Source organism: Callorhinchus milii, unplaced genomic scaffold (genome assembly GCF_018977255.1).
Source record: "Callorhinchus milii isolate IMCB2004 unplaced genomic scaffold, IMCB_Cmil_1.0 Scaffold20, whole genome shotgun sequence".
Lineage (NCBI taxonomy): Eukaryota > Metazoa > Chordata > Chondrichthyes > Chimaeriformes > Callorhinchidae > Callorhinchus > Callorhinchus milii.
This window is the reverse complement of record NW_024704761.1, coordinates 11,794,274-11,821,384: the sequence shown is the minus strand read 5'-3', so window position 1 is coordinate 11,821,384 and position 27,111 is coordinate 11,794,274. Positions and strand designations below refer to the sequence as shown.

The 27,111-nt window shown below is 52.8% G+C and overlaps 1 protein-coding gene across 1 annotated transcript in view; it reads left to right on the top strand.

The window, feature by feature from the left end:
- stxbp4 (syntaxin binding protein 4) overlaps window positions 1–27,111 on the top strand; it is a 31,390-nt gene that overhangs the window by 1,389 nt on the left and 2,890 nt on the right. Inside the window, exons 3-17 of the mRNA XM_042342573.1 lie at window positions 7,193–7,266; window positions 9,818–9,913; window positions 10,411–10,480; window positions 10,841–10,915; window positions 15,044–15,126; window positions 15,641–15,773; window positions 16,529–16,661; window positions 17,499–17,605; window positions 19,261–19,441; window positions 19,744–19,807; window positions 22,026–22,123; window positions 22,221–22,317; window positions 22,925–23,052; window positions 24,325–24,414; window positions 24,878–24,943. Coding sequence (XP_042198507.1) covers window positions 7,200–7,266; window positions 9,818–9,913; window positions 10,411–10,480; window positions 10,841–10,915; window positions 15,044–15,126; window positions 15,641–15,773; window positions 16,529–16,661; window positions 17,499–17,605; window positions 19,261–19,441; window positions 19,744–19,807; window positions 22,026–22,123; window positions 22,221–22,317; window positions 22,925–23,052; window positions 24,325–24,414; window positions 24,878–24,943 — 1,488 coding nt within the window. The 5' untranslated portion in view covers window positions 7,193–7,199. The remainder of the gene's footprint in view (window positions 1–7,192; window positions 7,267–9,817; window positions 9,914–10,410; window positions 10,481–10,840; window positions 10,916–15,043; window positions 15,127–15,640; window positions 15,774–16,528; window positions 16,662–17,498; window positions 17,606–19,260; window positions 19,442–19,743; window positions 19,808–22,025; window positions 22,124–22,220; window positions 22,318–22,924; window positions 23,053–24,324; window positions 24,415–24,877; window positions 24,944–27,111) is intronic.

The following is a 27,111-nucleotide window of genomic DNA, read 5'->3' as shown; positions in this document are numbered from 1 at the left end:
ACACTGTAAAGTGAATTGACTGTATATTTGTGGGCGAACGCGGCAGCCAATTGCGCACAGCAATGTCCCACAAACAGTCGTAGATTGAAAATGACCAATTTATTATTGTTTTTGGTTTTGTAGAGATTATTATTAGGCTCTGTGTGGAGTAAGGAAACTTGCCCAAGGTTTCGCCCTCTGCCTGGAATTGAACTCAGGTCTCTCACTTGCAAAGCGAGTGCTTAACAACTGAGCTACAGGACTCCACAATGCGTTGGCATCTTAATTGGCATCTTAATTAAGTTATAATAATAATAATCCTTGCATTTGATATAGCACTTTTCATGTCTTCGAGACGTCTCAAAGTGCTTCACAAAATATACTTTAAAGTGAATTGATTGTATATTTGTGGACGAAACGTGGCAGCCAATTGTGTACAGCAGTGTCCCACAAACAGTCGTGGATTGACTGACCAAATTATTATTGTTTTTAAGGATTATTATAATAGTAATCAATTATTATTATCCCCGGCAAAGCGATCCACCAATGGACTAACAACCGGGTTCCTACTTACTGCTGGGTAAACAGAGGCGTGTGGACTAAGGAAACGTGCACAACATTTCACCCTGCCGGGAATAGAACCCAGGTCTCTCGAGGCGAGTGCTCTAACTACTGAGCTGTAGGACTAAATACCTGGAATGTTAACAGTATCAGGTCTTTCAGTTGGATCCGAGAGGTACAGAGGCACTCACACTTTTGATTTTTATGCTTTGTACTGTGACGGGTCCATATAATACAACAACAACAACAACAAGATTCCATTTATAGAGCGCCTTTCACATCGGGAGGACGTCCCAAGGCACTGTACAGTTGGGTCAGGACCCGAGCAGTGGGGAAATGGTCAGGGTGAGGGGAGGGAAGGGAGGGGGCGAGGAAGGGGGAAATTGTCAGGGTGAGGGGAGGGAAGGGAGGGAGCGAGCAGGGGGGAAATGGTCAGGGTGAGGGGAGGGAAAGGAGGGAGCGAGGAGGGGGCAGAGAGTCGAGAGTGGAGCTGAAGGCACGGTCAAAGAGAAAGGTCTTGAGACCGGCCTTGAAGGAGGAAAGGGAGGAAGCGGCGAAGGCACTGGGGGATAGAGTTCCAGAGCCTCGGGGCTGAGAGGCTGAAAGCCCGGCCACCGATGGTAGGATAATGAAGGAAACAATGATATTAAACAATCTCTGAAACTCTGCCACATTACTTTTGTTTTCAAACCCACTGGCACCAAATCCCCATTCTGGCTAAATCAGATTTCTGTGTGGTCTGCATGTGCCCAGCGAGGATAAACAGACAACCTTTAAATCCCCCTATTCAATTTCCTCCATGCTTTTCTGTGGTGCTGTCCAAATAATCCATAATTTACAATTTAAAATACTATTTTTCCAAAGCCGAGCTCTGTTGAATTCTATACATACACACAGACTTCATTTTGTACATTTGGGAGCCTTGTCTCTTGGTTTCTGAGCAGCCTGGCTCCCTTCGGGGTATTTGGTGCTGGTTCAAGTGCGCATGTTATTGGTTGTGGAGTTCAGGATTCATGACTGACAGCTAGATTTGAAAGTTTATGTCTGTCTGTGACTGTCTATCACTGACTGTCACTGTCTCTGTCTCTCTGTCACTGTCTGTCATAGAATCAGAATTATACAGCACAGAAGGAGGCCATTCGGCTCATCGTGTCTATGCCGGCTCTTTGAAAAGAGCTTCCAAATCAACCCCACTCCTCATAGCCCTGCAAACTTGTTTGTCACTGTCTGTCACTGTATATCTGTCTGTCACTGTATATCTGTCTGTCACTGTCTGTCTGTCAGTCACTGTCTGTCTGTCTATTGTCTGTCTGTCTGTCGTCTGCCTGTCACTGTCTGTCTATCCATCACTTCTATGTTGACCAGACTGAAAGCCCAGTGTTCCTCCCGCTTGTATTAATGCAAGATTTAGCAGGAAAACTAACCTGGCTGCAGTTCTCAACATCTACCTCTTTTGTGGTTTACTGCACTTTCGGTCCCCTCTCCTTTTCCCGCTGCCCTCGATTCCCAAGCCCTGCAGAGCCAATACTGTTCAGCACATCGGAAATTTTCCTGGTGTGAAGGGTGCGATATAAATGTAAATTTGTATTGTTTAATCAGACATACGTGTACCTTCAGATCGATAATTGCTAATCCAAGTTCAGACAGGAGGTGGCGCTCTGGGTGTGTAATAATAATCCTTGCATTTGATAGAGAACCTGATCACGTCTTGGGAGACGTCTCAAAGCGCTTCACACAAAATACTGCAAAGTATTATTATATACTGTACTGTATATTATGGGGCCGAGACGCGGCAGCCAATTGTGCACAGCAGTGTCCTACAAACAGTTGTGGATTGAATAATTTTTTTTGGAGGGAGGGATTATTGTCCCAAGAAAGCGATCCACCAATCAACTGACAACCGGGTTCCTACTTACTGCTGGGTAAACAGAGGCGTATGGAGTAAGGAAACTTGCCTAAGGTTTTGCCCCGCCCGGGAATCAAACCCAGGTCCTCTGGCTTGCGAGGCGAATGCTCTAACCACTGAGCTACAGGCCTCCTATAACAGGACATGATCGCAGTCAGCACTTTCCCGTGTGAGACATGCCAAGCCGTACGCACTCAGCAGGCAGCTTCCCTCGCGTGGCTGGTGTATGAACTGGTCTCTCCCGGTACCTGACAAGCCCTCAGGTGAGAGTCGCCCGTGCCCATTGACATGCCCGGCAATAACAACCCCTCGGGAGATAAGGCTCACATCTCCCAGTCAGGCTGGGGTCTGGGGAGCGACAGATTGAATGAGCCAGAGTCAGGAGGAGTTCACGGGAAGGATTTACCAGATTATTGATTCGTCCAAATTGTTTCTCAATTACCATCACCCGGGCAGTTAGTGAGAATTAACTTGTTGCAGATCAGACTTTCCAGCCTTTTTAATTAGCCTTGAATGGCTTTCAGCCAGCTCTCTCTGTCTGTCTCTCACTCTCTCTCTCTCTCCAGTTATCTGCCTATATACACTGTCCTCGCTCCTCATATTCCACCGGTTCAGGGTATAGATCAGAGCAGGTTTGGCAAAATGACAACTTGAATAAATTTCATCCTTTTACCGGATCTCAGCTCCTCAAACACCTGCCGGAAAAAACACAATCACAACAGGTCAGCCTAACTCCCTCTCCCTCGCTCTCTCTTGTCTCTCTCTGTCTCCTCCGGGTCAAGTCAAGATTTCAAGTCCAGGCTGATGTTAGTATTGTTAGCGCAGTATTGGGGGGGGGGGTAGAGGAGGGCGGAGTGCTGCATTGTCAGAGACACAATCACACACACTGACCCCTTTTTTCAACACGTCTCAGGATTTTTAACATCCACCTGACTAGGGCACAGACAGGACCTCGGTTTAACATCTCATCCAAGATATTAAACCGTTTCAAAAGTGTAACAACATCAACAAAATGACATTGTTCAGCGCTTTTCCCATGGAGGCGATATCCCAAAGCGCTGGACAGTCAGTGTTTCGGAGAAGGGAGTTGCTGTCTGTGTGTGGTGGGGGGAGAGAGTCAGTGTGTGTTGGGCCGTCAGTGTGTGTGGGGGTGGGGGGGGTCAGTGTGTGGGGGGCGCAGTCAGTGTGTGGGGGGCGCGGTCAGTGTATGCGGGGGTTATGTGTGGGGGGTTAGGGTGTGTGTGAGAGGGGGTCAGTGTGTGTGTGGGGGGCTCAGTGTATATGGAGGCATGTGGGAGGTATGTGAGGATGTCAGTGTGTGTGGGGAGGTAGTGTGTGTGGGGTGTCAATGTATGTGGTGGGGTAGTGTGTGGGGGGTCAATGTTTATGGGGAATCAGTGTGTGTGTGTGAGGGGTCAATGTATGTGTGGGGGATAATGCATGTGGGAGGTCAGTGTGTGGTGGGGGGTCAATGCTCTGTATGGGGGGTGTCAGTGTATGTGTGTTGGGAGGGTGGGGGACACACATTGCTGTACCCGCTCTGGTGCTCAGCTCTGGATGGAGTGAGTGTGAGAGAGAGAAAGAGAGAGGATTGTGAGGTGTGATGTCAGGATGGCAGAGCACAGCCCAGTCAGTACCTCAGAGACAGTAATACACAGTAATCCTCTCCCCTCCTCTCCTCCCCGGCCATGTGTGAGCAAACCCCGCTCAGCTCCCTCCCCAGCTCGCGGTGTGCGACTCTCTCTGTCTCTATCCTCTCTTTTTTTCTCGTCGTGTGTCTGTGTCTCTTTTTGTTTTTTTCTCTCTGTTTCTTTCTGTCTCTGTGTGCGTGTGTGTCTCTCTCTCTCTGTGCCTCTCTGTGTTTCTGAGTATCTCTCTCTGTCCCTCTCGGTGTGTGTCTCTCTCTGTGTTCTGTGTCTTTCTCTGTGTGTGGGACGTCTTTCCAACGTGAAGGGCACTATACAAGTGTAATTTATTGGTGTGTGATTGTCTCTCTCTCTCTCTGTCTGGCTCTCTCTGTCCCTCTCTCTATCTCTGTCTGTCTGTCTGTCTGTCTGTGTGTCTCTCTGAGTCTCTCGCTCTCTGTCTGTCTCTCTTTCTGTCTCTGTGTGTGTCTCTCTCTCGCTCTCTGTCTGTCTCTCTCTGTCTCTCTCCCCGGGACCCCAGCGGCTGCAGTAAAACCCCGGCCACACCATGTCCATCTTGCCGCAGTCAGATGAAGCGGAGCCGGAGCACTTTGATGGTCTGTCATTGCTGTACTGGTAAGCGGCTCCCAGCCCCCCCCCACCCCCAGCCCCCTACAACCCCTAGCGTCCTACACCGCAGCCTGCCACAGACATCCCCCCCCCCCAGCCCCCCAGCTTGTCATTGACATCCCCCCCAGCCCCCCGCCCCACGTCCCCAAACTTGCCATTGACAGCCGCCCACCCCTAGCCACCCCCCCCACCACCCCCCAGGCCCCTGCACCGCAGTTTGTCACTTTCCAGGAGAAAAAAAGGAAAATGAAAAATAATAATAATAATTTGGGCATTGAATCCACGAGTGTTTGTGGGACACTTACTCACTGCCGGGCACAGTTGGCTGCCGAGTTTCTCCAGTCCAGCGAATATACAGTCAATTCACTTTACAGTATATTCTGTGAAACGCTTCAAGACTTAACAAGGGGCTGTATCAACTGCCAGGATTATTATTCTCTGCATTTGATACAGTGCCTTATCGCGCTATATCAAATGCAGAGACACTTGACAAACTCCTTGGTATATCCCGTCCTCTCTCCATTGGCATAATAATAATAATAAAACTTGCATTTGATATAGCGCCTTATAACATCTTTGAGACATCTCAAAGCGCTTTATAGAATATACTGTAAAGTGTGGTGACTGTATATTTTGGGGCAAATCCCCTTCCCCCGCAATTTAGGCAGACTCTGAGGGGTGGTCGCTCTCTCTCTCTCTGGGCATCTGGTGGTAGAGAGCTCCTGGGTGTGCAATAGCTGTGGCCTTTACTTTGCCGACGAGGAATGAGGAAGGGGATGAAAACATTTTTTGTATCAAACGATCGACCAGGTTCAGGAAAATTAAAGGGGTAGAGGGAGAGCCCGGGCACAATGGACACAGTTACTACACTTGATAGCATCTCCCTGTGAAATACACCAAGACAGTTCAGTGTTATAGACGCTGTGTCGAAGGCACGGATTATTATTAATATAATTGTAATCTATGGTGTCTATGGTTTGTGTGTGTCTGTGTGTGTGTGAGTGCATGTGTATGTAACAGTGTATATGTGTGTGTATATATGTGAGTACGTATGAATGAGTGTGTGTATGTGTGTAAGTGTGTATATGTGTGTGTGTGAGGCATGAGTATGTGTATATGTATATGTGAGAGTGTGTGTGAGCGTATGTGTATGTATGTATATATGTTTGAGTGGGTGTGTGCATGTTTGAGTGCGTGTATGTGTATATGTTTGAGTGCGTGAATGTGTGTGTGTGAACTTTTTCTAAACAGTAGTTAGTTTACAATTTCCCTGTGTAAAAGTCGTTACAGAGTCTTCTGCATGTTTTCTATAAGCTAACCACAAGGAAATTTGGGCTTGCATCTTGGTGTGTGTGGGCGGGGCTCTGGGCATGTGGGGGCGGGGCTCTGGGCATGTGGGGGCAGGGCTCTGGGCATGTGGGGGCGGGCTCTGGGCATGTGGGGGCAGGGCTCTGGGCATGTGGGGGCGGAGCTCTGGGCATGTGGGGGCAGGGCTCTGGGCATGTGGGGGCAGGGCTCTGGGCATGTGGGGGCGGAGCTCTGGGCATGTGGGGGCAGGGCTCTGGGCATGTGGGGGCAGGGCTCTGGGCATGTGGGGGCAGGAGCTCTGGGCATGTGGGGGCAGGGCTCTGGGCATGTGGGGGCAGGGCTCTGGGCATGTGGGGGCAGGGCTCTGGGCATGTGGGGGCAGGGCTCTGGGCATGTGGGGGCAGGGCTCTGGGCATGTGGGGGCAGAGCTCTGGGCATGTGGGGGCAGGGCTCTGGGCATGTGGGGGCGGAGCTCTGGGCATGTGGGGGCAGGGCTCTGGGCATGTGGGGGCAGAGCTCTGGGCATGTGGGGGCGGGGCTCTGGCATGTGGGGGCGGAGCTCTGAGCATGTGGGGGTGGGGCTCTGGGAATGTGGGGGCGGGGCACTGGGCATGTGGGGGCGGGGCTCTGGGCATGTGGGGGTGGGGCTCTGGTTGTGTGCGGGGCGGGGCTCTGGTTGTGTGGGGGTGGGGCTCTGGTTGTGTGGGGGTGGGGCACTGGGCGTGTGGGGGCGGGGCTCTGGGCATGTGGGGGGGGGCTCTGGGCATGTGGGGGGGGGCTCTGGGCATGTGGGGGCGGGGCTCTGGGCATGTGGGGGGGGGCTCTGGGCATGTGGGGGCGAGGCTCTGGGCATGTGGGGGCGGGGCTCTGTTTTTGTGGGGGCAGGGCTCTGGTTGTGTGGGGGTGGGGCTCTGGTTGTGGGGGGGTGGGGCTCTGGTTGTGTGGGGGTGGGGCTCTGGTTGTGTGGGGATCTGGGTATCTGGGGGTGAGGTCTGAGTTTGGCGGCTCTGGGCGTGTAGGGTCAGGGCTGTGGGGGTGTCAGAGTTTGAAGCCCCCCCCCCACATGTGGTTAACGGGCTGGACTGGGGGAGGATGAGGAAGGAGGGGAGAATGAAGATGGAGGGTGAGGACGGAGGGGAGTGTGAGGAAGGCCTCACTGTGTAACTCACTCGCTGTGTTTCAGGACCATCATGGGCCCCTATGGCATCAACCGGGCGGTGCAGCGGGTGGATTTCTCCGACTGTGAGAACGGCCTGGGTAAGTTGGGCCTTGGCCATCGTGTTAGCCGAGTCAAACAGTCACTACACTAATAAATTACACTTGTAGAGCGCCCTTCACATCGGAAAGATGACCCACACACAGAAAGACACAGAATATTATACACTTAATTATATAAGGCGCTAAATCAAATGCAAGGATTATTATGATTAGTATTATTATGAAGAAGAGCATCATAACAGGATTGCACTAGAATAATGTGGATATTATTGTGTTTTACTGTTTTCCAATGATTAAATCCCCTGATTCAAATGCTACCTTTTGTTGAACTTGAATTTACAGACTGTCAGTTGTCTGTCAGCTTACAGTGGGAGCGTATAAACCATTGCTGACTGTTTCTCCTCACTGGGCGCAGTGCGGACCACACAGCAATCTGATCAGACAGAATAGGGATTTGAAAACAAAAGTGATGTGGCAGAGTTTCAGAGATTGTTTAACATCAATGTTTCCAATTATCCTTTACTATATGAACCCGTCACGGTACAAAGCATTAAAATCCAAAGTGTGAGTGCCTCTGTACCTCTCGGATCCAACTGAAAGACCTGATACTGTTAACATTCCAGATACTTAGTCCTGTAGCTCAGTGGTTAGAGCACTTGCCTCGCAAGCGAGAGACACGGGTTTGATTCCCGGGCAGGGTGAAATGTTGGCCAAGTTTCCTTACTCCGCCCGCGGCTCTGTTTACCTCGCAGTAAGTAGGAACCTGGTTGTTAGTCGATTGGCAGATTGCTTTTCCAGGGATGATAATCCTTCAAAAAAATAATAATTTGGTCACTCAATCCACGCCTCCACGCCTGTTTGTGGGACGCTGCTGTGCTCAATTAGCTGCTGCGTTTCGTCCACAAAATATTCAATCAATTCATTTTACAGTATATTCTGTGAAGTGCTTTGAGATGTCTCGAAGATGTGATAAAGCACTTATCAAATGCAAGGATTATTATTACTATTATTATTATTATTACACTTAACTGTATTGACGTGAGACATTTTGAAACATCAATAAACATGCAAACTATTCCACTGCTTTTTCAGTCACCTTCCCCCCCCGACATCCGGCCAGCTCTCACACGTGCTCCTGATGATATCAATGTAAATTGTTGTTGTTGTTGTGGTGGTGGTGGTCACAGAGCGGAGAGTGAACCCGGAATAACCCAAACACGGGGATAAATCCCAGCGGGTCTATATTGACTCCAGTAGACTCTTAAATCAACGGTTGAATTCAGGATTCTGCCAAATCCCAGGATGTTCTCCTCCGTCTGCTCTCGGAAATTCCACGTGTACTGGGAATTCTGGACACGGCACCGATTGCTATGGCAATAGCTTCCCACTCGCCACTCCCACTGTTTTTTTTCACCTGGGAAAGAATTCCCGTGAGGAATTGCCGTCAGAGTATTGCTGTTCCCTGCAGCTCGAGTCGTCTCAAAAGGCTCGCAAGCCAGAGGACCCGGGTTTGATTCCCGGGTGGATCAGGGCAAAACCTTAGGCACATTTCCTCCACACATGAGCCTCTGTTTATCTAGCAGTGAGTAGAAACCCGGGTGTTAATCGATTGGTAGATCACTTTTCCAAGGGTAATAATCTCTTAAAAAGCAGTAATAATAATAACTTGGTCACTCAATCCAAGACTGTGTTTTGAACCACCGCTGTACGCAATTGGCTGCCACGTTTCATGCGCAATATATACAGTCACTACAATTTGCAGTATATTCTGTGTAGCTCTTTGAGACGTCTCGAAGACGTAATAAGACGCTGTATTTCTGGAATGCATTGTCTGAAAGGGTGTTGGAAGCTGATTGGATAACATCTTTTAAGCGAGAAGTAGATAATTATTTGGGGAGGACAAGTTTGCAGGGCTATGGGGAGAGAGCGGGGGAGTGGGGTTGATCAGGGCTATGGGGAGAGAGCGGGGGAGTGGGGTTGATCAGGGCTATGGGGAGAGAGCGGGGGAGTGGGGTTGATCAGGGCTATGGGGAGAGAGCGGGGGAGTGGGGTTGATCAGGGCTATGGGGCGAGAGCGGGGGAGTGGGGTTGATCAGGGCTATGGGGAGAGTGCGGGGGAGTGGGGTTGATCAGGGCTATGGGGAGAGAGTGGGGGAGTGGGGTTGATCAGGGCTATGGGGAGAGAGCGGGGGAGTGGGGTTGATCAGGGCTATGGGGAGAGAGCGGGGGAGTGGGGTTGATCAGGGCTATGGGGCGAGAGCGGGGGAGTGGGGTTGATCAGGGCTATGGGGGAGAGTGGGGGAGTGGGGTTGATCAGGGCTATGGGGAGAGTGCGGGGGAGTGGGGTTGATCAGGGCTATGGGGAGAGAGTGGGGGAGTGGGGTTGATCAGGGCTATGGGGAGAGAGCGGGGGAGTGGGGTTGATTTGGAAGCTCTTTTGAAAGAGCAGCACAGACACGATTGGCCGAATGGCCTCCTTCTGTTCTGTATCATTTATGATTCTATGATATCAAATGCAAGAATTATTATTATTATTATTCCCGCACCCACTCTCCTCAGTGGTTGATGATGCCATCTCTCTGTGCCCAAGGTATCAGTGTGATCGGTGGTTACCGGGAGCAGACAGAGGAGGAATGTGGCATTTACGTCAAGAGGATATTACCGGGTGGGATCGCGGCGCAGGACGGTGAGTTTTGGTGAGGAAGGAGATGGTTCAGTCCACCATGTGCCGTGTCTTGGCTGGATCAGTTCCTCACCTCTGGCTCAGAACACTTTGGGTTCAATTCAGACGTCCCCCACACCCCCAAGTCAGGTACTTTGAAGTGAACTTGCACACTTCAGGTTGATGCTCCAGAGCAGTGCTGGGGGATGTGCTCCATTGTGGGAGGTGCTGCCCATTGGACGAGATGTCAGACCTTGTCCAGCTGTTCCTGTGGACATTAAAGTCCTCCCATGGTGCTTGCTGATCACCTGCTGGTCAATGTCAGAGGGGCACAACAACCCTCCTCCTCCTCCCTTCCCCCAGCGATATTTCTAAACTGTGGAAGGGGGGGTGTGAGCGTAAAGGAGGGGGAATGCGTGTGCGTGTGGTTGGGGAGCTGGGGGAGGGTGGTGGGGACAGTGTGAGTGGCAGTGGGGGGAGCCTGACCGCCGGTAGTTAGTAACCTCTGGCTTCTCTCTCAGGCCGTCTGCAGGCGGGGGATCTAATCCTGGAGGTGAATGGAGAGGATCTGGAAGAAGCCACAAATGAACGGTAACGTCTCCTCCGGCAAAACTCCCCTCCCCCGCCCCCCCCCCACTCACAATCCTTTTTTTGAAGGGATTATTACCACCGGAAAGCAATCCGACTAACAACTGGGTTCCTACTCACTGCCTATAGCAGAGGCGTGTGAAATAAAACTTGCCTAAGGTTTTGCTTTGCCCGGGAATCGAACCCAGGTCTCTCGCTTGCGAGGTGAGCGCTCTAACCACTGAGCTACAGGGCTGCACTTGTTCGAATATAGATTGGTGTTTGGTCAGCGGGTTTGGAGGAGGAGCTGCGTGTGGGGCCTCCCCGGAGGTTACCGTTGTCTCAATGTGCTGTAACATGAGTCTCTGTCTGAACCTCTTCCAGGGCCGTCGAGATCCTGCGCATGGCCTCGGCCTCCAATCACATGTCCCTGATGATCGCACGAGATGATGAATCCAGGTAAGGAGCACCTCCCGCTGCGGGGGGAACGGGATGTGGGAATGCCGCTCGCAAACCTGCTCAGACTGCGGCTCAGTGAGCGTCCGGCGCATTGGGACCGGGGTGTAGGGAGCCCAGGAGCCCGGCCTAGAGTTTCAGGCTGTGTGAAGCCGGGGCCTAGTATTTTGGGAGTTTTGGAGCCTGTGGCTCGGAGCTGAAGGATATGAGCGAGTGTGTTTGATCAGCTGAATGATGTCTGTGCTAATTGTGCCTTTACAAATAAAGCTGATTAGTGTATTAAAGCTTTGGGGTTTTTCCCTCCTTATTCTGCCCCTTTTTAAGCTATGACTTAGTAATACGATATAAACTCCTCCTCACCCGACAGCAGCTTCTCCTTATCTGGAATTATTATTATTATTATTTATTTATTATTATTATAAACAGCAGATTTACATCTGACCAAAGCTGTGTGGAAGGCTACACAGCACAGTGTCAGTGACGTCCTGTAGTGTAGTGGTTACAGCACTCGCCTCATAAGCGAGAGGACCTGGGTTTGATTTCTGGTAAAGTGAAACCTTAGGAAAATTTCCTTACTCCACACGCCTCTGTTTACCAGCAGTAAGTTACTAGATTGCCGATCGCTTTTCGGGGGTAATAATCCCTTCAAAAAATAATAAAATTTGGTCACTTCAACGAATGTCTGTGGGGACGTCGCTCTGCGTAATTGGCTGCCGCGTTTCACTCACAAAACACACAGTCACTCTGCTTTACACTATATTCGGTGAAGCACTTTGAGACGTTCCCACGGAATGATAAGGCACTGTATCAAATGCAAGGATGATTATATTGAGTGTCTCCCAACCCCCAGCGCTGGCAGGGATTGGGGCTGTTCGGGGTGGCGAGGTATGGAGGTGTTTGGTGACAAATCCACTCATAAACGACTTCATTTCCACTGAGCAACTTTACACCGGCCGAGATTACAGTGGATCAGGATTTCTATGAACTTGAGATAAAAATAGTTGTTTTTGTAAATCTCTCTCTCTCTCCCCCTCATGTTCTCTCTTTCTTTCTTGCTCGCGCTCTCATGCTCTCTCTTGCTCACTCACTCTCTCTCTCTTGCACTCTCTGACTCTTGCACACTCTCTCTCACTCTCTCAAATTTTCTGTCTCACACTCTCACACTCTGTTTCTCACACTCACTCACTCTCTCACACTCTTTCTCACATTCTCTCACTCTCTCGCACACTCTTTCTCACACTCACTGTCGCTCACTCACACCATCACTCAGTGTCTGGACCTCGGCGGCCGAGTTGAATTGTCAGTATTTTCCCGCAGTGTTGGGGCTATTCGGGACCGCTCCCCATGTCTGGAGTGAGAGGGGGAGCAATGGGAAAGGCTGTCGGGGGGAGGGGGGAAATCAGTCATGAAGCCACCATTAATGGACCCCCAGTTACAAACATCAGCAAGTAGCCCTCTCCCCCCCCCCCCCCGCATCGAGTCACATGATATGAAGCAGTTTCGTACCAGACACAATCTGAGGTGATGGGATTAAGAGATGCTTTCAGGACAAGCGTTCATCACACACTGCCCTGGGACTTGTCTCTGCTTATCCCCACCTCCGATGCCCCCGCTGCTCCTCCCCACACACGCCCCCCCCCCCACCCCCGACTGTTCTCCAAACATTCACATATTATCATCCACCCCGACCCTTATCATCTCTCCCCATATAATTAAACTGTCCCCCACGCCTCACATTAATGTGGAGAGTTCAATCCACCTCCCACTCGAGTATGGGAGAGTTCCCTCACACACTCACCAGCACACACATCAATACACATGCACACACACACGGATACCAACACACACATCACGCACACACAGCACACACACCAACACACACATCAATACACATGCACACACACATACCAACACACACATCAATACAAATGCACACAAACACACACACACACACACCAACACACACATCAATACGGACACACACACCATCACACATTATCAATACACACCTGACACACGCACACAAACATATACACGCACACACACACATACCACACACACATCAATACACACACAAGCACACCCGTATGCACACACCAGCACACACATCAGTACACATCCTGACACAAGCACACACACACACACACACAGGACCCAGGGCACCATCACGCACAGCCTGAGCTGGGAGGCACAGCGCCTCAGGGAGTATAGTTTTGGTGTCTCAGCACACGGTGATTGAGGCTTTATCAGCATGAGATTCCGAAAGGGTTTAAAGCTCCACGTGAGGTAGAGAGTAATGGGGACAATGTGTGTGACCTCATTACCTGTGGCTAATCCGCTCTACACTGACCGACCCACTCTCGTTAACCCAGGTATCTGCACAGCCCGGGCCGGCCAGCGCTCTCGGCTCCCTGCCTGATTCCTCAAGAATATTTTCGGCATGGTCACTCAGATGTGGCCTCAGTCACGGAGTGGGTGGGGGTAGAAGTGAGAATTCCCTGTGGATAATAAGGTCCCCCATCCCCTCCCATCTTATTGGGGTTTCCACAGGCTTCCTGTAAGGTGCTTTGAGACATTCTTCTATGTAAAAAAACACTGAGTCCACATAGCAAGTCATTGAGACATCTCAAGTGCTTCACAGGATCATACTGTAAATTGGATAGACTGTCAATCCACGTTTGTGAAACACTGCTGTGCAATTGGCTGCCGTGTGTCACCCATAAATAAACAGTCACTCCACTTTACAGTATATTCTGTGAAGCGCTTTGAGACGTCTCAAAGACATGATAAGGCGCTGTGTCTAATGTAAGGATTATTATTATTATTGGGAGTCAGTGCGGTCAGAGTGGGCGGGAAGGCATTCCGTTGACATGGTGCTCTTCCTAGAACGTGTCTCCTGTTTATAGCTGAGACAGACTCTTGAGGACACGACCTGACTTGTTCGCTCGCTCGATCACTGGCTTGCTTGCTGATGCACGGTTGCCTCACTACTGTGCGGTGTGAGCGAAGGATACCGACAGCCCACTGTAAGCACATTGTTAAGCGGCTGCAGGTCTGTGTGATTGTGTAAGACGCAGTAATCCCTGTGTTGTGTGCGGTTACTGCTGTCCTGCCCTACATTCAGGAGGGATTATTTCCCTGCTCGCCACAGGATTAAAAAGTAAAATGAAAATACAAACTGGGAAATTAATTTAATGGCTTTTACCCTCTTATGGAATAACTCCGCAAATCTCTGCCCAGAGCAGAATTATTAACCCTTTCCCCGCCCGCTCTCAGCGAGAGAGTGACGCTCAGTAACACAGGCTGTTTGCTTAAATGAAATTTGTTGTTTAATTCCAGCTTTTTTTATAATGTTTTTTTAATGCTTTTTTTTAATGATTTTTTTTTGCTGCAATGTTTATTTAGGTCAGACTAGTTTTAAAATTGGTGGGGTGTGGGGGGGTGCTCAGGGTGCAGGGCAGAGAGATTTAGGTCAAAGTTCAGAGAGCGGGGGCTTAGAGTCACAAAGGACAATTTCAGGACAGACACCAGGAAGTTTATGTTTAACCAGAGCAGAATTAACAAGTGGAACGGGGAAAGGTGGTTGAGGCCAAGATACTGGGACTCATAGGAATAGAAATGTTAAACGAAAAGAAGTCCGGGGTCCATCTAATTCGCCTTCCATCATCCTACCCGTCGCATGCACATATTCCCGAACTACCTATGTACTGTATCCCATAGTGTTATTTCTTAAAAGAAAATGATCTAATCTGTGTTTGAAAGAATCAACATTTCCTGCTTCAATCATCTCCTTAGGGAGCCTGTTCCACAGGTTTGTTTTTCACTCACTGAAGTAGTGTTTGCGAAGATTTGTTCTGAATTTACCCCTTCAATCACAGCCCATGTCCTCTGGTTTTACTATTCTGGACAAGTTGAAACAGACTGACCCTCCCTCCATACTAAACAGCGAGATGCTGTGATGGAGGGATGGTAAGAGTGGGGTGTTCTGGAGATGATGAGTCAGATTAGCCAAAGGGTCTTCTTCGCCTGAGTCAATCTTGTGAAAATAGCTGATGGCTCAGGGGGGGAAGGGAGCGGAGGGGATTGGAGTGTGAGCAGATTCACTGTTCGCTGTTCTCTCCTCTCCCGCAGGAGGCTGTTTGAGGAGCTGATGGAGAACTACGGATCCCAGAGTAACACCGGATCATCTCAGAGCTCCCCCACTCCCCAGGCTGGTGAGGCCTTGAAACACCTCCTAACCCATCACCCCCTCTGTACATCTCGCTCTCTCCCTCTCTCTGCACACTGCGGGGGGAGGGAGCAGGGGGGAGAGTGGGGGAGCGGGGTGGAGAGAGCAGGATGGAGAGAGAGTGGGGGAGAAAGAGCAAGACGGAGAGAGCAGGGGGAAGGAGGGGAGGTGAGGGAGTGGGGGGGAGGGAGTGGCTAGGGAGGGAATCGGGGGGGAGGGGAAGGAGCGGAGGGAGGGAGCAGGGGGAGGGAGCGGTGGGAGGGAGCGGGGGGAAGGGAGCTTGGTGTGGGGAGGGAGTGGGAGGGAGGGAGCAGGGGGATAGTACCAGGGGGAGAGCATGGACGGGGGAGAGCAGGGGGCAGGGAGTGGGGAGAGAATATGTGGGGTGGGGGGGGGGGGGTGTGAGATGGGGAGAATATGTGGGGTGGGGGGGGGTGTGAGATGGGCTGAATGGCCTCTTTAGGTGAGTCTCTCCCCAAACGAGCTGTTTCTGTTTTCAGGTAAACAACACGCGGAGAGTAGCTCCTCCTCCTCCAGCTCCCCCAGCCCCCAGCTGCTGAGCCCAAAGGACATCATCACCAACAGCAACGTGGCCTGCTCCCCCACCACCCCCTCGCTCCCCCTCTCCATCAGGTAAGTATCTGACCCGCGGAGTGTGGGGTCCTGCTCCCCCAGACCTCAGAGGCTGCTCAGAGACAGTCACACTCTCTACGCTATAAAATCTGTGGGTTCCAGCCCTAAATCGGGGGCTTTGAGCTCTCGGTCAAGGGTGGTGCTCCAGGGGGAGCTGCAGGGGGGAAACCACACGCCCCCCCACCCCTTCCCCTCTCCCCAATTTTCTCTGTTGTTCAGTGACTCGGCTGTTGAGCTGATCTCCAAGGAGACGAGTTGGGCGTCTCGTTGTGAGGAGTTCCCATTGGTGTCCATTACAGCGGACGTTTAAGATCCCGCGAAGAGGTCAGAAAAGAGCAGCGGGTTCCTTATAAACACACAGTCACTACAGTGTACAGTTATAGTGTATCCTGTGAATCACTTTGAGACGTCTTTCCGACAAAAGACACTGTATCAAATGTCAGGATTATTAATATATTATTATTGTATGATCTAAGTTCTCTCCTCCCTCTCCTCCCCCCGTCCTCTTCCCCCTCCTTCCCCCGTCCTCCTCCCCCTCCTCCCCCGTCCTCCTCCCCCTCCTTCCCTGTCCTCCTCCCCTCCTTCCCCGTCCTCCTCCCCCTCCTTCCCCCGTCCTCCTCCCCCTCCTCCCCGTCCACCCCCCTACTCTCCCCTCCCCTCCTCCCCACTCTCCTCCCCCCTGTCCCCCCCTCGCCTCCCTCCGTCCCCCCCCCTCGCCTCCCCCCTCCCCTCCCCCAATTTTCTCTGTTGTTCAGTGACTCGGCTGTTGAGCTGATCTCTGTTGCCAAGGAGACAAGTCTGGGCTTGAACATTGTGGGGGGAACGAACCGTGCGGAGGGGCCGATGGTTTACGTACAGGAGGTCATCCCCGGCAGAGACTGTCACAAGGTCAGTCAGTGGGTCCTCGGGGTGGGGGGGGGCGGGAGAGAGGTCACGGGAGTCAACACAACCAGAGCACTTGCACATAATCTGTCATCTCTTCTCTCCTCCCTGGGGGCGGGGCTGATTGCTGGGGGCGGGGCTGATTGCTGGGGGCGGGGCTGATTGCTGGGGGCGGGGCTGATTGCTGGGGGTGGGGCTGATTGCTGGGGGCGGGGCTGATTGCTGGGGGCGGGGCTGATTGCTGGGGCGGGGCTGATTGCTGGGGCGTGGCTGATTGCTGGGGGCGGGGCTGATTGCTAGGGCGGGGCTGATTGCTGGGGCGGGGCTGATTGCTGGGGGTGGGGCTGATTGCTGGGGGCGGGGCTGATTGATTGCTGGGGCGGGGCTGATTGATTGCTGGGGGAGGGGCTGATTGCTTGCTGGGGGAGGGGCTGATTGCTTGCTGGGGGGGGGCTGATTGCTTGCTGGGGGCGGGGCTGATTGATTGCTGGGGCGGGGCTGATTGCTTGCTGGGGGAAGGGCTGATTGATTGCTGGGGGGGGGCTGATTGCTGGGGGGAGGGGCTGATTGTTGCTGGGGGAGGGGCTGATTGCTTGCTGGGGAGGGGCTGATTGCTGGGGGCGGGGCTGATTGCTGCTGGGGGGGGCTGATTGCTGGGGGGGGGCTGATTGCTGGGGGGGGCTGATTGCTTGCTGGGGGGGCTGATTGCTGGGGTGGGGCTGATTGCTGGGGCGGGGCTGATTGCTGGGGGAAGGGCTGATTGCTGGGGGGGGGCTGATTGCTGGGGGAGGGCTGATTGATTGCTGGGGGAGGGGCTGATTGCTGTCTCTCTGCTGTGCTCAGGACGGGCGGCTGAGGCCTGGGGACCAGTTGGTGTCAATCAACAAGGAATCTCTGGTCGGTGTCACCCTGGAGGAGGCCAAAAGCATCCTGACCCGCCTCAAACTCAGGTGCTGCTCCCCCTATCCCTCTCTCCCATCCCCCTTCTCCCCCTCCCCTCTCCCCCTTATCACCCTCCCGCTCACTCCAAACCCCTCCCACCCTCACTCCAAACCCCTCCCACCAAACTCCTCCCCCTCCCATCCTACTCACTCCAATCCCACCCCTCCCCCTTCCTCTGCTTCCTCTCCCCCTTCCTCTGCCCCCCATCCCCCCAACCTCTACCCCCCCACCCCCTCCCCCCGACCCCGCTTCCCGCATACACCCTACTGTGTATCTGGTCAAATCTGGCCTAACGGTCCACCGACAAATCTGGCTGGACCTCCTCAAAATCTACCACTCCACTCTAGCCTCGGCCAAGTCGTCCTTCTACTCCAGGATAATCCCTTGACCCCATCCCCACTCCACTCCTTATCTCCCAGCTCCACCTCCTTGCCCCACATATCACAGACATCGTCAACCTGTCCCTCTCCTCTGGCTCTATTCCCACTCCCTTAAAAACTGCCACCATCACTCCCACCTTAAAAAAACCCTCCCTTAATGCGTCACAGCTATCAATCTCCGGCCCATCTCCAACCTCCCCTTCCTGTCCAAGGTCCTGGAACGAGTTGTGGCCTCCCAGCTGCGCTCTTTCCTCTCCACCCATTCACTATTCGAACCCCTTCAATCGGGTTTCCGTGCTGCCCATAGCACAGTAACCGCCCTGGTCAATGACATCTTGACCATCTGTGACCAGGGCTCCCTCTGCCTCCTCGTCCTCCTCGACCTATCGGCAGCATTCGATACGGTCGACCACGTTATCCTCCTCCACCGCTTGTACTCCCACCTCAACCTTCAAGGCCCTGTCCTTGAGTGGTTTAGGTCGTACCTCTCCCACCGTCTTCACTTTGTCTCCACAATGTTTTTTCCTCCGGCCCCCGCACTGTCTCGTGCGGTGTCCCTCAGGGCTCTGTCCTCGGTCCCCTCCTCTTCACCCTCTATATGCTCCCCCTGTGGTGACATCATCCGCAGACATGGGGTTAACTTCCACATGTATGCGGATGACACCCAACTCTACCTTTCCTCCTCTACCCTCAACTCCACGACCCCCGATGTCCTGACAGCTGTCTGTCCGACATCGAGTCCTGGACGAGAGATAACTTTCTCCAGCTCAACGTGCGCAAAACTGAGGCCCTCCTGATTGGCTCACGTCAGCGCCTCCGCACCTCAGGCGCTGACACCATCAGCATCCAAGGCTGCACTCTCCACCTCTCAAAGCCATCAGGAACCTCGGGGTTCTGTTCGACCCTGAGCTGTCCTTTCTCCCTCATATCCGCACCACAACTGGCACCGCCTTCCATCACCTCCGGAATGTCGCCAGACTACGGCACTACCTCACCCCTCACGCGGCTGAAACTCTGGTCCACACCTTTATCACCTCAAGGCTGGACTATGGGAACTCTCTCCTCGCCGGCCTTCCCGGCCCTCCTTCCACACTGCAGGTCATTCAGAACTCTGCAGCTCGTGTACTGTCCCGCACCAGGCTTCGGGACCACATCACACCCACCCTCACTCGCCTCCACTGGCTCCCCATCCCCCAGAGGATTGACTTCAAGATCCTCATCCTCACCTACAAGGCCATTCCCCCACCCAGGCTGAGGCTGATGATCCCTGTCTGTTTGTTCAGGTCGGAGCCCAGTCTGGAGATCGGCTTCATCCGGGGGAAGCGCCCGCCGAGCCCCTCCTCGCTCACACCGCCCTCACCAACCAGCAGTGACATCATCCCGAAAAGCCCCGTTCACCACCCCAAGTCATCACCCCTTCCACAGCCCCCCAGCGACTCAGCCATCTCAGCCAGAGCCAGCCAGGTAAGAGAGTCACAGACAGAGAGAAAGAGAGGTGGGGCGAGAGAGAGAAAGAGTCGGGGAGAGAGCGATAGGGGACAAAGAGATAGAGAGAGAGAGTCAAAGTCAGTGTCACAGAGAGAGTGTGTATAGGCAAAGGGCAAATATTAATTTAGTTATGTTTTTGATAATGTTAAACTAAGCCCAGATACTGAGTAGGGATCACTTGGACTGAGCCGGGTCGAGGTGGGGGGTACGGGGAGGTGGGAGGGGGCACAAGGAACGGGATAGGAATCATGTCGAGCGTCACACTGTGTCTGTTTCAGGTTACAGCGACAAGTAAGAGGTCCGCGATCATGTCACAGCTTGGCAACACCAGCGAGACCACAGGTAACACAGGGTCAGCCCATGTTCCTCCTCCAACACTTCGCGGATGTATATTAACAAAAACAACAACAACAAATTACACATGTAAAGCAAATTTCACATCACAGGCGATTGGGGGGAGGTAGAGTTTCCACTTCAGCCGGGAATCCATTCCCATTCTGTCCAGGATTCGATTTCCCCTTCTGTTTGTCAGGAAACCTTGGGAAACAATCCTCATTGCGGAGGTATAGGGGAGGGCGGAGCTAAGTGAGGTCTCCTTGGAGCTGAAGTGGCTCCAAGGTGACATGTTCGGCTGGCAACAAAATCGAGCCAGCCCTCTCTTCCTGATATATTCCGGGGCACTCACTGCTGATGGCAGCCTGGCCCGGCCCATCGACAGGACCTGGGGGCAGAGAATCCTCCCCCTCAGCTCTTGTTAACCCTGCAGCCAAAGCCCCAACTGACGGATAGGGTGGTCCTAGATGGATAAGTAAGGGGAAAAATTGGCAGACAGTTGCTATCAATGGGTTTAGCTGGTTAGACTTCAGCGCCCACTCTGGGCTCCCCCCAAGCCTTGGCTCTTGCCAACCTGCGCCTAATACTCTCTGGAATTAGGTAATAATAATAATAAGCAGGATGCTTCCCTCCAGGGAGAGAGTGCATTCCATTCCAACAGTTATCTCTGGGATTTCCATGTGTCGGTGGGATGTGTGGAATTCTCAGTTTGGTTTGGAGACTCTTAAGCAGGTGATGGGTTTCCGTATGTGTCAGACACCCGATTGGGGAAAAAAAGGAATTGGGAACCGGTAAATGGATGGAAGGAGGAAGGGGCGCGAGAGCGCCACCCGGTGCTGCCTGTCAGTACTGTGCTGCCCAGCGGGTGAATATTGTTGATGTTCCTCCGCACACAGCAGCGTGCCAGCCCGGGCAGACCACGCTGGGAGCTACCATGTCGCTGTGCGCGTGTCGAGGTGCGCGTATCAGTTTGTTGATGTCAGTGTGTGTGTGTGTGTGTGTCTGTGTATCAGTGTGTGTGTAAGTTGGGGTATGTGTGCTCTGGGACCCTGCTCTGTGTGAGAGGCACTGCAAGTTGTTGTTGTGTGTTTCAGGGTGCGTGTTTGAATTGGTGTGTTTATATGTTGCGGGGGTATATATCGAGGTGTCTGTGTTGTATCGGGGGGGGTTTCTGTGTGTATCGGGTGTGTGTATGTGTAGGGTTGTGTGTGTGTCGGGTTGTGTGTGGGTCGGGTTGTGTGTGTGTGTGTCGGGTTGTATGTGTGTGTGTGTATTGGGGTGTGTGTGTGTGTGTCAGGGTGTGTGTGTGTGTATCGAGGTATGTGTTGGTGTTTCGCGACCCCGTCACTCCCACCCTCGCTCGCCTCCACTGGCTCCCCATCCCCCAGAGGATCGAATTCAAGATCCTCACCCTCACCTACAAGGCCATTCACGGCCTCGCTCCCTCCTACCTCTCCGACCTACTATCCCCCCACGTACCCTCCGTTCCTCCGGCTCCGGTCTGCTCCACATCCCCCGCCCCAACCGCCCGACCATCAGTGGCTTTCAGCCTCTCAGCCCCGAGGCTCTGGAACTCCATCCCCAGTGCCTTCGCCGCTTCCTCCCTTTCCTCCTTCAAGACCGGTCTCAAAACCTTTCTCTTCAACCGGGCCTTCAGCTCCGCTCTCGACTCTCTACCCCCTCCTCGCTCCTTCCCTTCCCTCCCCCTGACCATTTCCCCCCTCCTCGCTCCCTCCCTTCCCTCCCCCCGATCATTTCTCCCCCCAAGGCTCGGGTCCTGACCCAACTGTCCAGCGCTTTGGGACGTCCTCCCGACGTGAAAGGCGCTCTATAAATGGAATCTTGTTGTTGTTGCTGTTGTGTGGGTGTCGGGGGTGCGTGAGTCGGGGGTGCGTGATTCGGGGGTGCGTGAGTCGGGGGTGCGTGAGTCGGGGGTGCGTGTGTGTGTCGGGGTGCGTGTGTCGGGGGTGCATGTGTGTGTCGGGGTGCGTGTGTGTGTCGGGGTGCGTGTGTGTGTCGGGGTGCGTGTGTGTGTCGGGGGGTGTGTGTGTGTGTCGGAGTGTATGTCGGGGGGTGTGTATGTGTGTCGGGGGGTGTGTGTGTTGCGTGTCGGGGGTGTGCGTGTCGGGGGGGGGTGTGTGTCGGGGTGTGTGTGTCGGGGGGTGTGTGTCGGGGTGTGTGTGTGTGTCGGGGTGTGTGTATGTAATTGTCTGTGTCTCTGCTGTAGGTTACGTGCCTTCGTCGCGGCGACAGAGCTGTTTGCCTCGTGGCCGCCGAGCCTCTCTCACGCCTTCAGTCCGGCTCAAGGTGGAGAAGCTGGAGACGGTACGTCACTGGGACGATCCTCTCGGCTTTGGGACAGGTTCCCACTGGTGATAAAACACAGGCCAAGCCATGCTGACGTGTCTCCTCCGTTTTGCAGGCGCTGGGATACCTCGGGATAGAGACAACGGAGCAGCAGCAGCAGAGCCTGCGGCAGAGAATCCAGGTGGATTCCATGGGTACAGTGGCTTACGGAGGTCAGTGGAGGAACGGACAGACAGACACACACACAGACAGACGCACACACAGACAGACAGACAGACAGACAGATAGAGACACACACACAGGCACGCACAGAAAGACAGATAAACAGACAGAGACAACACACAGACACAGAGACAGACAGACAGAGACACACATACACACAGACAGACAGACAGATGGAAAAGGGGAAATAAATGATGGGGGAAAGAAAGGAGACAAAACCATAGGAGAGAGAGGGGAAAAGTGGGAAGAGAAGGGGAAAACAGGGAGCAAATTGCAGACTGCCCCCCAGCATTAGACACAGCACACTCACAATCTCACTGCCACACCCCCCCCCCCCATTAATATGGTTGAGCTACTCATCAGTGCTGAGTGTGTGCAGCAGCGAGAGGCATGGTAGCAAATAGTGCTCAACCCCAACCTCATCCTCTCCCCCACCGCTTCCCACAGACCTGGGAGTATGGACACACAGTGTAGAGGGAGTGTTACTGTGTCTGTAACCCTGACCTGGGAGTGTGGACGAACGCACAGTGTAGAGGAGCTTTACTGTGTCTCTAACACTGAGCGGAGGGTGTGACTCTGACCTCTCTCCTGTGATAGACTTTGTACAGGGAGCCCGCGATGTTTTCCGCCTGCAGTTGGACGAGGCTACAAGTGGGCCGGGCTCCATCACACTCTCCAGCGGGGACGTGTCCACACGCGGACAGACAGCAGAGCCAGTGGAACAGGTCAGCCCAACCCCTGTATACACATACACACACGCACACATATACACATGCACACACATACACACATATATACACACATGCACCCACACACACACACACACACATACACATATACACATGCACACACACATACACACACGCACACATATATATATGTACACATACACACATACACATGCACACACACACATATACACATGCAAACACACACATATATACACACACACACATACACATATTTATACAAATACACACACACATATACACACACACATATGCACACACACATATACATACACACACATATGCACATACACACCAAAGCACTGGACAGACAGGGATTTGGGCCCGAGCGGCGGGTGGCTGAGGGAAAGACCGGGGTAAGGGAGGGCGGTTGGCCAACCGAAGGTAAAGTCAAAGAGGACGGTCTTGAGTCGGGCCTTGAAGGTGGCGAGGGAGGGAGGGAGCGAGGTGAATGGAATGTGGGACGGAGTTCCAATGGGTGGGGGCGGAGAGACTGAAGGCCCAACTGCTGATGTTGGGGGGGGACTCGGAGCAGGCCAGAGCCCGATGAGCGGAGGGAGTGGACAGGTTGAACAACAGAGAACACAAGAACAACGGAGACAACAGTTTGCCCTCCAGCATCCTGTCTTTCTCAGAGAGAGCGTGACACAAGCCTAACCAGCGCCCCCCCCTCTCCCCTGTACTATGCTGTACCTTACTGTAGGGAGAGGAGGGGTGATATTCGCTCTCTCCCCCCACCCCTGGTTTGGTTACACACAGGGACAGACGTGTGCAGTGCTGATGCTGTGCCACCAGATGTTGCTGTCTGTCTGTGAATGGCTCACACTGAGGCAGCCGCGAATTGGGCACAAATTTGGAATTTTTTAAATTCAGACTTAATTTGATTTGTACGCACACATGTCTGGGTGTGTGTGTCTGTGTGTGTGTGTGTGTCTGAGCATGTGTGCGTGTGTAAGCATGTATGTGAGCGACTGCATGGGCGTGTATGAGCACATGTGTGAGTGAGCGCGAGTACGTGGGTGTATGTGAGCACGTGTGTGCGGGATTGCATGTGTGCGTGTGAGGTGCGTGTGAGGCACGTGGGTGAGCGCAGGTAGGTGAGAGTGCGTGTGGGTGAGTGCATGTGGGTGTGAGCATGTGTGCGTGAGTGCATGTGTGCGTGTGAGCAGTGCGTGTGAGTACGTATGGGTGAGACGTGTGCGTGTGCAGCAGACTAAACGCTGTGTGTAAATGTTGGGAACCCCGCAGGTGACGGAAGGTGATGAGGGGGAGGAGGACGAGCTAGAAAGCGTTAAACGGGAGTGGAGCAACGCGGTGACGGAGGTGAAGAAATTGAAGGTGAGAGGAATGAGCGGCCCCTATACTGCCTCAGGCCAGCCGTGAGAGACCCCCACCCCCAGGCTCGGCCTGGGATCAATCTAATCCCTGGTTTACATCAGCTTCCGGCTTCACTCCCCTCACTCTGTTCCTCAGCCAGAAGCCAGATCAACTCGTTTCCCCCCTCTCCCCCCGGCTCCCTTCACTCACGAGAGCGAGGGGCTGCCACATTCCCCCCCCCCCCCCCCCTCGCCAGAGGTAAAGGTCCAGAGTAGCATTAGAGTTCACGCTCGGAAGGGAGGGTGGGGTGACATGGGAGAGGGGGTAGAAGCCCGGGGAGGGCCAAGGCAGTGGGGTTGGGGGGGCGGGCAGATGAGGCCAGGGGGGGGCTCGAGACTGGGGACTGGGGGGAGGCGAGACTTTGGGGGGCGAGGCCAGGGTGTGTGTGGGTCAGTATTCACCGTAACCCCCCCTCTGTGTTCAGGAGGAGCTGAGTGAGTCGGAGAGGAGCAGGAGCCAACTCAGCGAAGAGCTGCACCGAGTCACACAGGTGAGGGCTCGGGTGGTGGTGGGGGGGTAACTGCAGGCGGAAGAGAGAGAGAAGGGGGTGGGCTTCAGGCTTCATTTGCAACTGGTTTTCAGTGAGAGGACCAGGGTTTGATTCCCAGTGCAGGACGAAACTTTAGGGAAGTTTCTCCACACGCCTCTGTTTACCTACCAGTAAGTAGGAACCCGGTTGTTAGTCGATTGGGTTATCCAGGGATAATAATTTGGTCACTTATTCCACGACTGTTTGTGGACGCTGCTGTGCACAATTGGCTGCCGGGTTTCGCCCACAGAATATACAGTCAATTCGCTTTACAGTATATTCTGTGAAGAGCTTTGAGACGTCTCGAAGATGTGATAAGGCGCTGTATCAAATCATAGAATCATAGAATTATACGGCACAGAGGGAGGCCATTCAGCCCATTGTGTCTGTGCCGGCACTTTGAAAAGAGCTTCCAAATCAATCCAAATCAAACCCCGCGCTTTCCCCGTAGCCCTGCAAACTCGTCCTCCCCAAATAATTATCTACTTAAAAGTTGTTATCGAATCAGCTTCCACCACTGTATTCCAGATTCCAACTACTCGCTGTGTGAAAAATTCCTCCCCTCCCCTCTGTTTCTTTTAACAACTATTTTAAATCTGTGTCCTCGGGTTACTGACCCACCCGCCAGTGGGAATAGTTTCCCTTTATTCACCCTATCAAATCCCCTCATAATTTGTCCCAAGGAGAATACTCCAAGGTTCTCTCTCCTGATAACTGAGGTCCCTCATTCCTGGTACCATCCTGGTCAATCTTCTTTGCACCCTCTCTAGTGCCTTGATATCCTTCATAAAGTGTGGGGCCAAGAACTGAACACAGTCTCTCACTGAGGCCTAACCTGTGTTTTATATAAAGGTTCATCATAACCTCCTGACTTGTGTATTCTATGCCCTATTCATAAAGCCCAGTGACCCGGATGCTTTTTTAACAGCTCTATCTGCCTGTCCGGCCACCTTCAAACATTTCCTATATGACCCCCAGGTCTCTCTGTCCCTTCCCCCCCTGTAAGATTGTCCCATCAGCGTATATTGCCTCTCCTCATTCTTCCTCTCAAAATGCATCACTTTGCATTTCTCCACATTAAACTTCATCTGCCGCGTGTCGGCCCACGTTACCAGTCTATCTGTGTCCTCTTACAGTCTGTTACTGTCCTCCTCACTGTTTATTACTTTTCGTAGCTTAGTATCATCTGCAAACTTGGAAATTGTGCTCCCTATACCCAAGTCCAGGTCATTTATATAGATCACAAACAGCAGTGGTCCCAATACCGACCCCGGGGGGACACCACTGCACTTCCCACCAGTCAGAAAAACAACCGTTCACCACTCTCTGCTCTCTGTCTCCCTGACAGTTCTGTATCCGCTGCCACTGTCCCTTTAATACTGTGGACTTCTATTTTGCTACAAGTCTCTTATGTGGCACTTTATCAAACGCCTTTTGAAAATCCATATAAACGACATCAACTGCACCACCTTCACCCACCCTCTCCGTTACTGCATCAAAAAACTTGTATCAGGTTCCTTAGTCACAATTTGCCTTTAACAAATCCGTGTTGACTGTCCTTTATTAACCCATATTTTTGCAATGAAAATTTATTTTCCCGGATTATAGTCTCTAGAAGTTTCCCCACTTCTGACGTTAGGCCGACTGGTCTGTAGTCAGTCAATGAAAGGATTATTATTATTGTGGAACTGAGACTGAATTGGGGTAATTTTCCATTGTGTTACGTTTTTAAGCGCGAAATGGTCTCACAGACTAAGAATTTGAAGTGGAACTTTGTGGTTCTGGTGCCTCAGTGTGATTGCCCCTCTCCCCCCCCCCCCCCCCCGCCACCCCCCACACACACCGACACAGACACACACACACAGAGTTGCTGTTACAGAGACAGATGTTGTGTAAGTCAGCGTCAGGGAAATGTGAGCCCAGCCGGTCACTGATGTTTGTGTGAATCTCGCATCTAAATCCATCTTCTTTGATCCCTCGCCTCGGATGTCAGCTGTGGTTAGTGAGGAGCAAACATCTGCTGTTATTCTGCCTTTTAATTTAACCATGTTACACAATGCCCAGCACACGCTCCCCCTCACCCCAGCCCCCACTCCCACTCCAGCCATCTTCCATGGGAACTCCCTCTA